At 40.2% G+C, this 18,776-nt stretch overlaps 1 protein-coding gene across 1 annotated transcript in view; it reads left to right on the top strand.

Annotated features, from left to right (window-relative positions):
• LOC136322235 (uncharacterized) overlaps positions 1 to 18,776 on the top strand; it is a 127,135-nt gene that overhangs the window by 9,009 nt on the left and 99,350 nt on the right. Inside the window, exon 3 of the mRNA XM_066254355.1 lies at positions 4,810 to 5,278. Within this exon, the coding sequence (XP_066110452.1) occupies positions 4,810 to 5,278 (469 nt within the window). The remainder of the gene's footprint in view (positions 1 to 4,809; positions 5,279 to 18,776) is intronic.

The raw sequence follows: 18,776 nt of genomic DNA, 5'->3' as shown, positions 1-18,776 counted from the left end.
CATTTTGTTTTTTTACTTTAAAATAAGATATGTGCAGTGTGCATAGGGATTTGTTCATAGTTTTTTTTATAGTCCGGCCCTCCAACAGTCTGAGGGACAGTGAACTGGCCCCCTGTGTAAAAAGTTTGGGGACCCCGGCTTAGATAATTCCTGGCACATAATAAACATTGTGTAAAGATAAGCTGTTATTATCACTATATCATCTCAAAACCTGTGTTTCTGGCCCAGAAGCCACCCTCTAAAGTTATCTAGGAGGCAGAGTCTGAAAGCCTGAGTGGGCCCACTCCATCCCCCTGCCTTTGCACCATGTAAGCCCCCAAAATTTAGGTACAACACTGTAAAAGGGAGGTGAGAACTCCAAATTCACTGAAATCATGTTTCTGCCACCCTTGTGAAATAAAACTTCAAGTAATACTTAGATTGAATGAAAGGAAAATAAAATAAGTTTTGTTTCTTACACTCTGATGTTTTTTCCCTGGAATTCACATGAACTTCATTTGTCTTACCCCAGACTAGACTGTGAGGATCTTGCAGGCTGGGGCCATTTCTCTTTCATGTGCACAGTGGGTGTCAAGTGATGAACCCATGTGATTATTCTTTTATTATTAAGATGATATTCATGTAACATTAAATTTAAAAATGTAAGAAAAAATTTTAAATTGTGGCAAAGTACACAGAACATGAAACTTACCATCTTAACTATTTTTTTACATGATTGTTCCTAGCAGCTTTCTTTTTTTCAATTGATTTTAATTTATTGTATTTATATAGATTCTAATGTCCCTCGAATGCATCCCCCCTCCACTGAATTCCCAACATCCCCCTTGCCCCCCTCCTCCCACCACCCTCCTCCCTTCCCTCCAGGATTTACTTTTCTGCTCTCTATAACGTTGTGTTATGTGTATATAATTTCACACATCTCTTTCCCTTCTCTGATCCCATCCTATCATCCCCTTTCCCTCTGTCTGCTTTTCCTCTGGTCCCTTTGATCCCACCTCTGCCTCTATTCTGTTCCTCAGTTCACACTGTTCATTGGATTCCTCAAATGAGCGAGGTCATATGATATTTTTCTTTCTCTGCCTGGCTTATTTCATTATCATAATAGTTTTCAGGTCCATTCATGTTGTCACAAAAGGTAAGATTTCCTTCTTTTTCATGGCCCCATAGTATTCCATTGTATATATGTACCAAAGCTTTTTAATCTATTCGTCCACTGACAGACACTTGGGGTATTTCCAGATCTTGGCTATGATAAACAATGCTGCAATAAACATGGGGGTGCATTTTTGAATCAGTGATGTAATGTTCTTGGGATATATTCCTAAGAATGGGATAGCTGGATCAAAAGGCAGTTCCATTTTTAATTTTTTAAGGAATCTCCATACTGTTTTCCACAGTGGCTGCACCAGTCTGCATTCCCACCAGCAGTGCAGGAGGGTTCCCTTTTTTCCACATCCTCGCCAGCACTTATTATGTGTTGTTTTCTTTTTCTTTTTTTTTTTTTTTTTAAGAGAGACAGAGAGTCAGAGAGAGGGATAGACAGGGACAGACAGACAGGAACGGAGAGATGAGAGGCATCAATCATTAGTTTTTCGTTGTGCATTGCAACACCTTAACTGTTCATTGATTGCTCTCCCATACATACCTTGACCGCGGGCCTTCAGCAGACTGAGTAACCCCTTGCTGGAGCCAGCGACCTTGGGCTCAAGCTGGTGAGCTTTTGCTCAAACCAGATGAGCCCGCGCTCAAGCTGGTGACCTCGGGGTCTCGAACCTGGGTCCTCTGCATCCCAGTCTGACGCCCTATCCACTGTGCCACCACCCGGTCAGGCTTATGTGTTGTTTTCTTAATGAGCGCCATTCTGACTGGTGTGAAGTGATATCTCATTGTGGTTTTAATTTGCATTTCTCTAATGACTAGTGATGTTGAACATTTTTTCATCTGCCTATTGGCCATCTGTATGTCCTCTTTGGAGAAGTGTCTATTCATTTCTTTTGCCCATTTTTTGCTTGGATTGTTTATCTTCCTGGTGTTGAGTTTGACAAATTCTTTATAAATTTTGGTTATTAACCCCTTATCAGACGTATTGTCAAATATGTTCTCTATTTTTAGTGTATAGCATTTAAGTAAACTCCCATTGTTGTGCAACCACCACCTCTATCTGGTCTCAAAATATTTTCATTATTCCAAAGGAGAACCTCCTACCCGTGTAGTAGTTACTCTGTCGCCCCTGTCAACCACCAATCTGCCTTCTCTATGGATTTATCTATTCTGGACATTTTGTATCAATGAAATCAGACAATATGTTACCCTTGTGTCTGGCTGCTTTCACTTAGCATAAAGTTTTCATGGTTCATTTGCATTGTAGCATGCATCAGTACTTGTTTTATATAGCTGACCAACATACCATTGTATGTTAATACCACAGTTTGTTTATCCATTCATCGGTTGATAGATGTTTGGGTTGTTTCTACTTTTTGGCTGCTGTGAATAGCGATGCTATGAACAGTATGTATATGTATTTATTTGAGTACCTATTTTTAATTCTTTAGGACTAGAATTGCTAGGTCATATGGAAAATGTATGTTTAATTTTTTGAGGGACTGCCAGAGTTTCCACAGCACAAATGTGGTTATTGATGGAATCTACAACCTTGTTAGATGGACAGTCCTTCGCAATACGTTGAAAAGGCAGTTCACTGGTTGTACCAATTGCCCTCTAGCCCAAGGATTCCCAGAATTCTTTTGTCTTCTTTCAGTCCCTGAACCTGAGCTGGAGATCAAGGCTATTCTCAGCAACTGACTGAAGCAGCTGTTTGTTTTCTGGAAGAAACCTTGGACCACAATGCTTCTGTCTACCACTCTCTCCACCTTGTCCTTCTGGAACTGAATCTTGGCCTTGCTCTCCTAGGGTATATATCACTGCTAATCTCAATCTGTCATAATCTTCAGATTTAATGTTTTTATCAGTAAATTAGCATATACACAAAAAACAAATGCACTATTTAATGAATTATTTTAAGTCAAATATCCCTTATTACCCATGAAAGATAATAGAACCTTTCCAGCCCTCCCAGAAGCTCCCTCTGAAACAAAAGTCCCAGACCCTGCTAAGAATAACCACTCTCCTAGCATTTATAGTAATCACTTCCTTGTTTTTATTTACAGCTTTACCACCCAAGCATGCATCTCTGTCCTATATATTTCCTATAATTGGTAGTTGGAGCTAAAGGATAGTCAAAATTCAGTTTGATTTTTTTTAGAGTAAAGACTGTTTCACAGATGGTATTTATAATGACTGCTTTGAATTGTTGGCAGCCATTGATGATTAATGTTTAGATCCTTAATTATTTACATATGCAAAATGCTGTTCCTCAGTTCTGTCAGGATTTTTTTTATTTATTTGTTGACACATTATTCAAGAAAAACTTTTCCTCATCTCCTCTTTAGTCACCCAGTAGCAGAATCTATATTATAAAAGCAAGATAAATGCTTGATTCTTTCTCCTTACCAATTTTCAAAATAATCAGTTGTTCTCTAGCATCTCCCAAAGGTGAACAATTAAGATTTTTTTGAATGATCATGAATGCATAGTTGCAAACATATTCAATCAATACTTTCAATCCATTGAAGTTACTGTCCTTACTGATGCTGTTTGTCAGATCTAGTTCTGAACTGTTGATCAAATGAAGCTTGAGTAGTTACTGGGTTATATCAGGACTTAGCTAAATCCAGGATAAAAGATTTTTAAAACAAGCTTTTGTGATTTTGGAATCTGCTGACTGGAGCATGGGCTCCTAGTTCAGCAAAAGCATTCTGAACTGCTAGACCTCTTTTTAAGGTAGGGGCAGGTAGAAGGATGATCCTGTGACCACCCACAAGTATCCTCCATGCCTCCATCCATGGCCCTCCAGCATACCCAATGTATGAGCAGTGCATGCACCTGTGAGCAAATCTAGAAGCAAGCTATAATGAGCATGTGTGGGTCTCATCATGTCTTGAGAGACCTCTTCATAGTTCTTTACTTTTCTATCCTGCCTCAGATCCTCCCATCTTCAAAAGGCAAGTCCTACCTTAGCCAATTCCCTTATCCTGGTTGGAGGAGAAATAAGGGAACAATTTGGGGACTCATAAAAACATAAAAGGAAGCTAGCTTCTCCCTCTGACCTTGTATTGTGGCGCAAACTATGTTGTGGTTAAAAAATATATATGGTAAAGTTATAGTACTGACTTGGAAATACAAGCGACTCAAAAATCTTAGCGAAGTTTTAAAGATTTGATAATCTTAGAACTAGAAAGTCTAAAAACTGGCAAAACTATCTCTTGAAAGTTTCATTTCTTACATTACTTTTATAGTTACTTGGTTTTCTAAATTTGGGGTAATAACTTTTAAATTTCATTTGGTTTCAGTCCATCAGAGGGACTGAAACAAAGAATTAAAATTATACAATTATATTAAAACTTCACAAAACTATATAAAGTTGAAACAAAGTTTAAGTAATCAAAATGTTAAGTGATGCTTTTGGGAGTTATCTCTGGGGAATAAGATTATGAGAACACTCTCATTACTTATTTATAATAACATATTTATAGTTTGAAATAAAAAGGTTTAAAAGGAGAAAATCCAATTTTAGGTATGATATGGGTGGATTCTTTATCTATAACTTACATATTACCCGGAACCTTCTGAGTACCTATATTTGAAATTTCTATTAAAAAATAAATTGTGTTAACATTTTCAATCAAGAGGCTATGGGACTAGTTGATGATGGTGCGTCTGGGGACCACAGAGAGCGAATTAACTATTCAGGTTTCCCAGCAATAACGTGTCCCATGCGGTCGCTGGGTTTTCACTAGATGTAGAGGGGGATGGGCCGCAGAAGGCGCTTTCAGACAGGGTCTCTGGCCCTGCCGAGCGCGTCCCCACGGGTCCCTGTCCCGAGGGGCCGCGGGCTGGGGGCTGCCGGCTGGCGATGAAGGGACGGTTCCGGCTGCTGATACCGGGCTCTGAGCCGCCGACTGCTCTTCGCAGGACCCGGCTACACAGGCGGCGTCCAGGCAGGGGGCGTCCAGCCAGCGGGCACCACGCGGAGCTCACTAGCTGTGCCCATCTGTGCCAGCCGCCCGCCGCCCCGCAAGCCGGAGCGCTGCGAGACCCGGCTCGCCCTCCTCGCCTCCCCAAAGGAAGAGCCCTGCCCGCCGCGAAGGGCCCCGGAGCGCGGCTGCAGGCGAAACGCACCATCAAATCCAAGACGCTCAAGTTGCACCTGGACGAGGAGGTAAAAATGGAGGAGCTGGCGTTCCCCGATCCCTTCCGGGGCTAGGAGGCCGCTGCCTCCAGGCCGCCCGCGGCAAAGGCCGAGGCGAACGGCTGTGTTCGGCGCCCGGACCCCCGCCCCGCGGTGAGCTCGGCCTCCCTTTTCAGGACGTTGGCGGATTCTGACAAAAATCAAAGATATTATACAGCAAATGGAGGAAGGGCCTTAGTCGATCCATATGCTTGCGCTGTGCTTACACTCGTTGGGCAGGAATAGCACTTTTGTATCTGCCGTTGTGCGGTGTAACGGGTGACCAGAGGATACCTGTTGGGCAGATAAAATGTATTATGCTCACTCTGGTAAAGATTACGCTGCCCAGGAGGAGGTGATATTAATGTGTGTCTCTGTGGGCAGATAGAATCCTTGTAGCCTGAGGCTTGGTTTTGGGATTAAGCCTTTCCCACCCGTTTTGATGTGGGGCGGTACAATCCAATCATGCCTCAGAAGTGTCTTTGTATTAGAGACTTCCCTATTTTGTATATTGGATTAGAGGTTGTGAAGCTACAATATAAAATGGGGGTAGACTACACGAGGGCTGGCGCTCTTGGTTCCTGAGATTATCATTAGAAGAGAGAGCAGAGGAGAGCAGAGAAAGGCCATGTGGAGGAGGCCAGGAGAAGCAGCCAAGATGATGGAGTGCTGAGTGAGATGCCAGTTTGTGTAGAGTTTGTATTTGAGATAAGGAAGGAGATGGGGAACAGAGGTGAATAAGTCTGGCGAGCTAGAAACCTTTGATTCTAGGAAACTCGGATAAGTCAGTGGCTTTGTGAGCACTGAATGTGACTGGGTTTTGGAGCCCAGTGTGTGTATGTTTTTACTTACCCGCCGGGTGCAAGCTAGAATTAAAGACTATGGCCCATCAGTTTTTGGCTCCGCTGTTTCTTTACCGACTGTCCGAATCCAATGCGAACCTGCAAGAGCCGGGCTGCTGTGATAGTGGCCCTGACCTTGGCTTCTGGCTTTACAATACCCTAAAGAGGATACTTCGCAATCTGAGTGGACGCAGGGTCTCTTTCCCCTGTGGAGTTGCTGGGCCGCTCACCTTGGAGCTGTGGTATAAACTCAGAAGTGATTGCGAGTCCCAGGAATTCATCACAAAACTTTTGCAGCTCCAGAGAGAGAACCACTGTCTGCCAAGATGCAGACCTTCCGGTGAGCTGCTTTATGGACACGGAGATAGGCTCGGCTCTGAAAGAGGTGCTCACAGCTATTATTGAACCGGGCAAGACTTTGTCAAGGGAAGAAAGGCGCTGACCCCTGTTATATCAATGACGCAGGACGCAGTATGTCGGAGCAGCCCATGGTGTGGCTGGAATTTATTACACGTTAATGCAGCCAGCAGCAAGAGTGGACCAAAAATCCTCGACAGGAATGATGAAGCCTCGTACTGATTATGCATGCTACAAACGATTCCGATCTGGGAATTAATTACCCGTCGTCATTAAGCTGATGCAAGTTTACAAGGTTTTTAAGGTGGAAAAATACCTGAAAGACCCTTTGAGTACAGCGATGTGATTTGAACATTGTGGTTTGCTGCGGAAGAGCTACTGGGTCTGCCCTGGGACAGCCAGAAATGATTACTGCTTCCTGTTCCTTTATTACTCACACAGGACAAAAAGTACCTCTACCTAGCATGCAAATCTGCAAAGTGGTGTCTACGATAGGAAGCCAAGGGGTGCCGCGTCCTTGAGGACCCTATTCTCTCTTTGAAGGCATGGCTAGTGCAATCTACTTTGTCTCCAGTGCCCTGGTACCAGAGACATCACAGTTTCCGGCCTTTGAATGTGGCTCTTCACAGACGGATAAAAAGATGTATAAAGACTACAAAGAAACTCATTTGGACCAAAAGCCTCAAGACTGCTTAGTGCCTAACAAAGAACCAACTGTGAATCCTGAGAGAGGGACAAAAGGAGAAGCAGACACTGTCACAGGCCCCCTTATGTTGCAAAGATCCTCAAGTTAGAGCATGAATGACAGCAATTACCCATTGGCTTCTTGTAACAGGTTTCCCCTCACTGGGGTGAAATAAGAATTCTTCAAAAAAAAAAAAAAAAAAAAAAAAGGAGGCTATAGACTATTGGAGGTGACTAGAAGTCAAGGGAGGGATATTATTAAAACAGAGAAAGTAAAGTGATCATAACCTAGGAATTAACAACCTAATTTTAAAAAATAATACAATAGAAAGTTCATGTGTTTAGAAACATGCAGACCTGGTTTTAAATCACTATTTACCCACTTTATTAGCTCTTTGATCTTAGGCAAGTCAATCTTTTTTTTTTTTAATTGGTCTCAAAGTTTAATGCTCTTTTTTTAAAAATTGAATTTATTGGGGCAATACTGGTTCACAAAACCATACAGGTTTCAAGTGTAGAAGTCGATAGAACACATCTGCACACCGCATCATGGTCCCATCACTCCAAGAAAAGCCTCTTTCCATCCCTGTTTTTCCAACTTTTGTTCCCTCCACTGCCCCTCAGCTCCCTTTCCTTCTGGCAGTCACCACATTGTTGTCTGTGTCTATGAATTATGCATTTATATTTTTTGGCTAATCCATCTTCTCTCATCCAGTACCCCCAACCCTCTCCCCTTTGATAACTGTTGGTCTGTTCATGTATCCATGGGCAAGTCAATCTTTTAAGACTTGGTTTCCTCATCTTTACAACAGAAATTTTATTTTCATAGAATTAGTATGAGAATCAAATAAAGCAATACCCGATAATAAGGCACAGTGCATGATAAATTTTTGAAGATTTTATTTACCTGAAGATATTTATTTCACTCTCTAACTTTTTACTTTTTAAAACTTTTTTATATTGTGGTTAAGTATCTATAACATAAAATTTACTATTTTAAATATATATATATATAGTGTACAATTTAGCAGCATTAAGTATATTCACAATTTTGTGCAACCATCACCACTATTCATTTTCAGAACTTTACCATACCAAGTAAAAGCTCTGTACCAGTTAAACAATAACTCCCATTTTTCCCTCCTTCCAGCCTCTGATAATCCCTATTATACTTTTCTGTTTCTATGAATTTGCTTTTGAGTATATTCTGGATATCATATATTATCAGATGTGATTTGAAAATATTTTCTCCCATTCTCTGGGTTGTCTTTTTGCAATCTCTTGAGATTGTCCTTTCATGCACAAAAGCTTATAAGTTTGATTAATTTCAATTTATCTATTTTTTTTCTTTTGTTGCACTGCTTTTGGTGGCATATTACCAAATCCAGTATCGTGAAAACTTTTCCCTGTTTTCTTCTGTTTTGTAATTTTAGATGTTATGCTTAGGTATTTGATCCATTTTAACTTAATCTTTATATACAGTATAAGGTAAAAGTTCACAACCCTATTTTATGAAGGATATTTGATGGCTATACAATCCTGAGTTGATGGAATTTTGGTTTTCTCCTTTTAGCATTTTAAAGATTTCCTTCCATTGTCTTTGGACACCACTGTTTTTCATATTCTCGTTCCCATGTATTGTTAGGTTGCCAATAGAGGAACATACAAGGCCTGATGAGTTTTATAAGAAATGTACTTATGCATCTGCAAATAGATGGACTGAGTCCAAAATGGCATCGGCCCCAAGGTTCTGGGGATTTAAGCTTTCACAGGATTGGTGAGCAGGGTTTAGACAGGAGGCTAGTTTTGGTGTGAAATTTGGGGGCAGGGTGAGGGGATATGCTCAATTAGGAGGTTGAGTGAGGGGATTGCTTACTGAGGAAGTTGTCCCAGTGGGAAGTTGGGTGAGGTGATGCAGAATATCAGTCCTGTTTGCTCAAATCAGGAGTTAGTAGAACTGCCCTGGCACCAGATTCAAGTTTAACCTGAGGTTTTTTGGTAAGAGGTCATGGAAGTGAACCTAACGTGTATGTTAATGTATCTTTTTTTTCTCTAGCTACTTTAGGATGTTTTCTTTAGTTTTTGCTTTTAGCAGTTTATGATTTGCCAGGGTGGGTCAGGGGGAGAAATATGTGTCTGTGTATGCACAATTATGTGTATTTTATCCTACTAAAAGTTTGCTGAACTTGTGGGATTTAGATGTTGATGTTTTTCTCAAATTCAAACTTAAGATTTTTTGGCCATTACTTCATAAAATATTTTGCTAGCCCATTCTCTCTTCTCCATCTAACACTCTAATTATACATATGTCAGCTCATTTGATGTTGTGCCATAGCTCCCTGAAATAATTTGTCTTTAACTTTATTCCTCTTCTTCAGATAGAATAACTTCTATCAATCTGATTTCAAGTTTACTTTTCTGCCATATCCAATTGTCTTAGTCCATCCAGTGATTTTTTAAAAAAAATTGTTGCTATACTTTTTAGTTTTAGCATTTTCATTTTTTTTAAGAATTTCTCTGCTGAAATTCCTGTCTTTTCATTCTTCTTCTTTTTTTTTTTTTACAGGGACTGAGAGAGGTGGGGGGATAGATAGAGACAGACAGACAGGAACGAAGAGAGATGAGAAGCATCAATCATCAGTTTTTCGTTGCAACACCTTAGTTGTTCATTGATTGCTTTTTTACATGTGCCTTGACTGCAGGCCTTCAGCAGACTGAGTAACCCCTTGCTCAAGCCAGCGACCTTGGGTAAAAGCTGGTGAGCTTTTTGCTCAAGCCAGATGAGCCCTCGCTCAAGCTGGAGACCTCAGGGTCTCAAACCTGGATCCTCTGCATCCCGGTCCAACACTCTATCCACTGCGCCACCGCCTGGTCAGGCTGTCCTTTCATTCTTTAAAAATCATATTTTCCCCTTAAGGAGTTGCTTCATCTTCTCCGGTAGTCACTAGGTTGGTTCTCAAATCTCAGAATAACTCAGTTTGGTAAAGCTGGGCCTATAAGAAGGGAAGAGACCATATTCCAAATAAATTGCAAGAATTAGCTAGCATGTGTACCAGGGAATTCCCCTGGGCTTGTATGTTGAGGGTGCTTGATCAAGGGACCTGGAATGTAAAACTGGGTAAGCAAGATTTCATTGGCTTGGCAGCACTTTCTTAGAATACAAGATTTAACATCTTTGCAAGGACCCCAGAGTATAAGGCAAACTGGCTGACAGAGTGACTCTTAGAAGGTTAGAAAGAATGATGACTAATCCTTAGTTTCCCAGAAGATAGAAGAATAAGGAAGGAGGCTAAAAGAAGTAGGCATGCTGAAATGAATAAATTATGTGAAACCAGGAAGACCTTCAGAGTATTATGTACCATGGAAGAGCTCAGAACATGTCATTCACCAAGCTATTAGGTATGCACTGGTCAGAAGTTCCCAGGGTCATTAAGTTGAGTGTTAGCTCTCCTCTGCATGCCTGGGTTGACAGTAGGAGCTCAGTCACAGAGCTATGTTCATTAATATCCGTGGGGATAATGGGGCCCCTGAATAGTAGAGGACACGTGTATAGTGCTCAAAACCCCAACACTAAGGAGTCACAATTATCAAAGTGGCCAGCAAAATCAGGGGGGTTGTCAAGAAAGTGATCTGCAGGAAGTTGTGGAGATGATGGAGTTTCGCATTCCTGTGGGGAAAAATAGGCAGCTATTTTGGCAGGCATTCATAACGAGTACTGTGTAACCAAAAGCGGGGGTGGAGGGCAAGCATAAAGGACAATGAAGCTGAGAGCAGTAACTCCGATTTTTTATCTTGCTTTGCTCAGTTCTTAGACCTGTGCCAATTTTTATATCTAGACCCCATTAATTGAAAAATGTGGCTAGGTCCGTAGGAGGAAAAACTGAAAGATGATAGCAATTACTATAATAATTTTTTAAAATTCTATTTAGAAAATTAATTTTAACAGGGTGACATTGATCAATATGAGTACATAGGCTTCAGATAAACTTTTCCATAGCATTTGAACTGTTGCTTATGTTGTATACCCATCACCCAGAGTCAAATCGTTTTCCGTCATCATATATTTATCCCTCTTTACACCCTTCTCTCCTTTTCCACCCCTCCCCCATATTCCCATCCCTATGGTAACCACTCCATTTTTATCTATGTCCATGGGTCTCTGTTTTATATACCACCTATGTTTGAAATCATACAGTTCTTAGCTTTTTCTGATTTACTTATTTCATTCAGTATAATGTTCTTAAGGTCCATCTGTGTTGTTTTAAATGTCACTATGCCATCATTTCTTATGGCTGAGTAGTATTCCATCCTATACATGTACCATATCTTCTTTATCCAATCCTCTATCGAGGGACACTTTTGTTGTTTCTATGTCTTGGCCAACGTGAATAATACTGTGATGAACATGGGGATGCATGTGTTTTTTCGTACCATAGTTTTCAAGTTTTAGGGGTAAATACCTATTAGAGGTATCACTGGGTCATATAGTAATTCTATTATTAATTTTTTGAGGAACCACCAAACTTTCTTCCATAATGGTTTAACTAATTTGCATTCCCACCAGCAGTGAATGAGGGTTCCTTTTCCCCAGAGCCTCTCCAACACTTGTTATTACTTGTTTTGTTGATAATAACCAATCAACCAGGTGTGAGATAGTATCTCATTGCAGTTTTGATTTGCATTTCTTGAATAGCCCATGAAGATGAGCATCTTTTCATATACCTGTTGGCCATTTGTATGTCCTTTTGGGAGAAGTGCCTGTTCAGGTCCTCTCCCCAGTTTTTAATTGGACTGTTTGCTTATTTGTTGTGAGCGTTGTGAGTTTTTTAATATATTTTGGATATTAACCCCTTATCGGAGCTGTTGTTTGAAAATATCCTTTCCCATTGGTTGGCTGCCTATTTGTTTTGTTGTCAGTTTCTTTTGCTATGCGAAGCTTTTTAGTTTGATACAGGTACATTCATTTATTTTTGCCTTTACTTCCTTTGCCTCTGGGGTCAGTTTCATAAATTGTTCTCTACAACCAAGGGCCATGAGCTCTTATTACCTATGTTTTCTTCTATGTAGTTTATTGTTTCAGATTTTATATTTAGGTCTTTGATCCATTTTGAATTAATTTTTGTGCAGGGGGACAAGGTGTAGTCAAGTTTTATTCTTTTGCATGTGGCTTTCCTATTTTCCCAGCACCACTTATTGAAGAGGCTTTCTTTTCTCCATTTTGTGTTTTTGGCTCCTTGTTGAAGAGGATTTGTCCATATATGTGTGGTTTTATTTCTATGCTCTCGATTCTGTTCCATTGGCCTGTGTATCTGTTTTGTCTGCCAATACCATGCTATTTTGATTATCGTGACTCTATAGTATAATTTGAAGTCAGATAATGTGATACCTTTGGCTTTATTCTTTTTCCTCAGGATTGCTTTGACTATTAGGGTTTTTTTTGTTTGTTTGTTTGTTTGTTTTTTGCATTTTCTTAAGCTGGAAACAGGGAGAGACAGTCAGACAGACTCCCGCATGCGCCCGACCGGGATCCACCCGGCACGCCCACCAGGGGCGACGCTCTGCCCACCAGGGGGCGATGCTCTGCCCATCCTGGGCGTCGCCATGTTGCGACCAGAGCCACTCTAGCGCCTGGGGCAGAGGCAAAGGAGCCATCCCCAGCGCCCGGGCCATCTTTGCTCCAATGGAGCTTTGGCTGCGGGAGGGGAAGAGAGAGACAGAGAGGAAGGCGCGGCGGAGGGGTGGAGAAGCAAATGGGCGCTTCTCCTATGTGCCCTGGCCGGGAATCGAACCCGGGTCCTCCGCATGCTAGGCCGACGCTCTACCGCTGAGCCAACCGGCCAGGGCCTATTAGGGGTTTTTTATGGCTCTATACATACCTGGTAATTTTTGTTCTATTTCTTTAAAAAATGACATTGGGATTTTGATGGGGATTGCAATGAATCTCTATGTTGCTTTGTGTAATATGGCCATTTTAACTATGTTGATTCTTCCAATCCATAAACATACAATACTTTTCCCTTTCATTGTGTCTTTTACAATAATATTCTATAGTTTTCAGTATATAGGTCCTTCACAACCCATTTGTTAAGTTTATTCCTAGGTATATTATATTTTTGTTGCAATTATAAAATGAATTGTTTTTTTGAGTTCATTTTCTGAAGTTTCATTGTTGGTATATATGTATAAAAGCAGTGGACTTTTGTATATTGATTTTGCATTCTGTGACTTTACTATATTGGTTTATTGTTTCTAATAGTTTTTTGGTGGAGTCTTTGGGGTTTTCTATATACAGGATCATGTCATATAAAAAAAGTGATACCTTTACTTCTTTCCCAGTAGGGATACCTTTTATTTCCTTCCCTTGCCTGATTGATCTGGCTAAAACTTCCAGAAATATGTTGAATAAGAGTGAAAAGAGTGAGCAACATTGTCTTGTTCCTAATTTTAGAGTAAAATATTTTTTCACCATTTAGTATGGTATTAGCTGATGGTTTGTCATATATGGACTTTATTATGTTGAGTTACTTTCCTTCCATACCCATTTTATTAAGTGTTTTAAACAAAAAGAGATGTTGTATCTTATAGAATGCCTTTTCTGCATCTATTAATAGGATCATATGATTTTTGTTCTTTTTTTGTTGATGTGGTATATTACATGGATCAATTTTTGTATGTTGAATTATCCTTGTGCTCCTGCAATGAATCCTACTTGATTGTGACATTATTTTTTTAATGTGTGGTTGTATTCAATGTGCTCATATTTTGTTTAGGATTTTTGCATCTGTATTCATTAGAGATATTGATCTGTAGTTTTCTTTTTTGGTATTGTTCTTGCCAGGTTTTGGTATCAGGTTTATGTTGGCCTCATAAAATGTGTTAGGGACTATTGCTTCTTCTATTTTTTTAAAGATTTTGAGAAGGATAGTTATCAAATCTTCTTTGAATGTTAGGTAGAATTAACTAGTGTAACTATATGGTCCTGCACTTGTATTTTGGGGGATTTTTGATATTTGTTTCTATATCCTCCCTGCTTATAGGTCTATTTAGGTTTCCCACTTCTTCGTGACTCAATCTAGGAAGATTGTATAGTTCTAGGAATTTATCCATTTTCTCTAGGTTGTTGAATTTGGTGGCATATAATCTTTCATAGTATTCTACTATGAGCCTTTGTATATCTCTGGTGTCTGTGATAATTTCTCCTTTTTTATTTTGGATTTTGTTTATATGAGTCCTTTCTCTTTTTTCCTTAGTGAGTCTAGCCAGTGGTTTGCTGATTTTATTAAGCTTTTCAAAGAACCAGCTCTTTGTTGCCTTAATTTTTTCTATAGTTTTTTTTGTTGTTGTTCTTTATTTCATTTAGTTCTGCTCTAAATTTTACTATTTCTTTTCTTCTGCTGATTTTGGGTTGCCTTTGTTCTTCTTTTTCTAGTTAAGATGTGATGATAGGTTGTTTACTTGGGATCTCTCTTGTTTCTTGATATAAGCCTATAATGATATAAACTTCCCTGTTATTACTGTTTTTGCTGCATCCCAGATATTTTGATATGTCATGTTGTCATTTTTATTTATCTGTATGTATCTTTTTATCTGTTTTTATTTCTTCTTTGAATCAGTCAGTTTTTAGAATCATGTTGTTTAATTTCCACATTTTTGTGGGTTTCTTTTCTGCCTTTTTACAGTTGAATTCTAATTTCACAGTCTTATGGTAAAAAAACGCTTGGTATAATTTCAATTTTCCTGAATTTATTGATGTTAATTTTGTGGCCAGCATATAGTCTATTTTTGAGAATAGTTCCATGCATACTGGAGAAAAATGTATAATCTGATGTTTTGGGATGAAATGTCCTTTAAATGCCTATTATGTTCATTCGGTCCAATATTTCTTTATTAATTTTCTGTTTGGATGATCTACCTAAAGCCATCAATAGAATGTTGAAATCTCCAAGTATGATTGTGTTTTTGTCTGCTCCTATTTTTAGATAAGTTAGTAGATGTCTTATATATTTTGGTGCTCCCTGGTTCAGTGCATATATATTAAAAAGTTTTAGGCCCTGGCCAGTTGGCTCAGCAGTAGAGCGTCGGCCTAGCGTGCGGAGGACCCGGGTTCGATTCCTGGCCAGGGCACACAGGAGAAGCACCCATTTGCTTCTCCACCCCTCCACTGCACCTTCCTCTCTGTCTCTCTCTTCCCCTCCCGCAGCCAAGGCTCCATTGGAGCAAAAAAATGGCCCAGGCGCTGGGGATGGCTCTGTGGCCTCTGCCTCAGGTGCTAGAGTGGCTCTGGTCGCAACATGGCGACGCCCAGGATGGGCAGAGCATCGCCCCCTGGTGGGCAGAGCGTCGCCCCTGGTGGGCGTGCCGGGTGGATCCCGGTCGGGCGCATGCGGGAGTCTGTCTGACTGTCTCTCCCTGTTTCCAGCTTCAGAAAAATGCAAAAGAAAATGCAAAAAAAAAGAAAAGAAAAGAAAAGAAAAGTTTTATATGTTGCCTGACCTGTGGTGGCGCAGTGGATAAAGCGTTGACCTGGAATGCTGAGGTAACCGGTTCAAAACCCTGGGCTTGCCTGGTCAAGGCATATATGGGAGTTGATGCTTCCTGCTCCTCTTCCCTTTCTCTCTCTCTCTCTCTCTCTCTCACTCACTCACTCTAACTCTCTCTCCTCTCTAAAATGAATAAATAAATAAATAATTAAATTTTTAAAAAAAGTTTTATGTCTTCTTGATATAATGTCCCCTTTATCATTATGAAATGTCCATCTTTGTCTCTGGTTACCTTTTTTGTCTTGAAGTCAGCATTGTCAGATATGAGTATGGCTATACCTGCTTTTCTTTGGGTGTTATTTGCTTGGAAAATCATTCTCCAACCTTTCACCTTGAGTTTACTTATGTCCTTGCAGCTTACATGTGTCTCTCTCGCTCTCTCTCTCTCTTTATTAGCAAGAGAGACAGGGACAGAGAGAAAGACAGAGAAAAGGGCAGATAAGGACAGACAGATAAGAAAGGAGAGCACTGAGAAGCATTAATTCTTTTTTGTGGCACCTTATTTGTTCATTAATTACTTTTTCTTATGTGCCTTGACCAGGGAGCTCCAGCCAAGCCAGTGACTCCTTGCTCAAGCCAGCGACCTTGAGCTGTAAGCCAGCAATCTTTGAGTTTATGCCAATGACTCCACATTCAAGTCAGCGATCCTGTGCTCAATCCAGATGAGCCTATACTCATGCCAGTGACCTTGGGGCTTTGAACTTCGGTCTTCAGCATCCCAGGCAGATGCTCTATCCACTGTGCCATGGCCTGATCAGGCTAGATGTGTCTCTTGAAGGCAGCATGTGGTTGGGTTTAGCTTTTTGATCTAATCCACTACTTCGTATCTCTTTATTGGTTAGTTAAGTCCATTTAAGTTTCAGGTAATTATTGACGCTTAAGAACTTTCTATAGCCATTTTATGTTTTGTTTTTTGGTAGCTCTGTGTCTCGTTCGGTTCTTTTGTGTTTCTGTCAGTTGTTTTTGTGTAGTGGTATTCCATGATATTCCATACTTCTTTTCCCTGTTTCTTCTTTTTTTAAGCTATGTGTTTCAGAAGTGGCTTTTTTATGGGTGGTTACCATTAAGTTAAGAGACAAATTTTCATGTATATTAGAGTCCTTTGTCTTATGAGTGCTTCTGCATTTCATTCTCTTTTGCTACTGCACATCTTTATTCTCTCACCTTTTATGTTATTGTTATCACAGATTATTCTTGTTTTCATTGTGAACATGTTGGAGCTTTTACTTGTAGTTTTGATTTGTTTTGTTCTTTGTGCCTTGTCAAATAACCTCATTGAGTATTTCCTGCAGTGGGGGTTTTCTGTATTTCTGGAAAAGTTTTTATTTTTCCTTCATATTTGAAAGATAACTTTGATGGATATAGTATTCTTGGCTGATAATTCCTCTCTTTCAGTACTTGGAAAGTTTGTCTCCACTCTCTTCTGGCTTATAGAATTTCTGCTGAAAAGTCTGATGATAACCTAATGGGCTTTCTTTTAAATGTTATGATCTTCTTTTCCCTAGCTGCCTTGAGAATTCTTTCTTTGTCATTAATTGTTTTTGGGGTTTTTTTCAGAAACAAAGAGAGAGTCAGAGAGAGGGATAGATAGGGACAAACAGAGAGGAATGGAGAGAGATGAGAAGCATCAATCATCAGTTTTTCGTTAGGCACCTTAGTTGTTTATTGATTGCTTTCTCATATGTGCCTTGACCGTGGGGCTACAGCAGATGGAGTAACCCCTTGCTCAAGCCAGTGACCTTGAGTCCAAGCTGGTGAGTCTTTGCTCAAACCAGATTAGCCCGCTCTCAAGCTGGCGACCTTGGGGTCTTGAACCTGGGTCCTCCACATCCCAGTCCAACACTCTATCCACTGCACCACTGCCTGGTCAAGCTCTTTGTCATTAATTTTTGACAATCTTATTATGATGTGCCTTGGAATAAGTCTTTTTGGGTTGTGGTAACTCGGCATTCTGTTTACTTCTTGGATTTGAGGCTGTAACATTTTCCATAGGCTTGGGAAATTCTCATCAATTATTTGTTTGAATAGGCTCTCCATTCCCTTTTCCCTCTCTTTTTGTTTTAATATGTCCATTATTCGTATATTACTCTTTCTGATGGAGTCAGACAATTCTTTTATAGCTCAATCAGTTTTTGGTTTTTTTTGGGGGGGGTTGTATTTTTCTGAAGTTGGAAACGGGGAGGCAGTCAGACAGACACCCACATGCCCCGACCGAGATCCACCCAGCACGCCCACCAGGGGGCGATGCTCTGCCCATCTGGGGCATCGCTCCGTTGCAACTCAGAGCCATTCTCGTGCCTGAGGCAGAGGCCACAGAGCCATCCTCAGCGCCCGGGCAAACAGAGCCTTGGCTGCGGGAGGGGAAGAGAGAGACAGAGAGGAAGGAGAGGGGGAGGGGTGGAGAAGCAGATGGGCACTTCTCTTGTGTGCCCTGGCTGGAATCGAACCCAGGACTCCTGCACGCCAGGCCAATGCTCTGCCACTGAGCCAACCGGCCAGGACCTATAGCTCAATCAGTTTTTTAATGAGTCTCTCCTCTCTTCTCTCTGTAGCATCTCTAGTTGCCTCTCTTCAATGTCACTGATTCTTTCCTCTATCTGGCATATTTTATTAGATAAACTTGCTACCTCAGTTTTCATCTTGAGTTCTTCATCTCTGTTTTTAAAGTTTCAATCTCCTTGGTGAGGTATTTATTTTGTTCATTAATTTGTTTCTGAGCTCATTAAGTTGTCTATTGGTGTTTTCTATTGGTGTTTTCTTGCATCTCATTGAGTGTTTTCAGAACTTCAATTTTGAATTCTTTATCATTTAACTCCAAGGTTTCCATGTGATTGAGAGTTTTTTCTGGAGATTTTTTATTTTCTTTCTGAACTGCATTTCTGTCTTGTGTAGCCATGGTATTTGATTTCTTCTTTCCTGATGGCATTTGAGAGTGGTATTGTTAATCCTAGCCAAAAAAAAAATAAATTAATTAAAAAAATCCAGCTAAAATAATGAAAAATTTAAAAATATATAATAAAAATATAAAATATTATGACAAGTAAGGAAGAAAAACCATAGGGAAAA

Source organism: Saccopteryx bilineata, chromosome 2 (assembly GCF_036850765.1).
Source record: "Saccopteryx bilineata isolate mSacBil1 chromosome 2, mSacBil1_pri_phased_curated, whole genome shotgun sequence".
Lineage (NCBI taxonomy): Eukaryota > Metazoa > Chordata > Mammalia > Chiroptera > Emballonuridae > Saccopteryx > Saccopteryx bilineata.
This window is presented reverse-complemented; position numbering and strand designations above follow the sequence as displayed.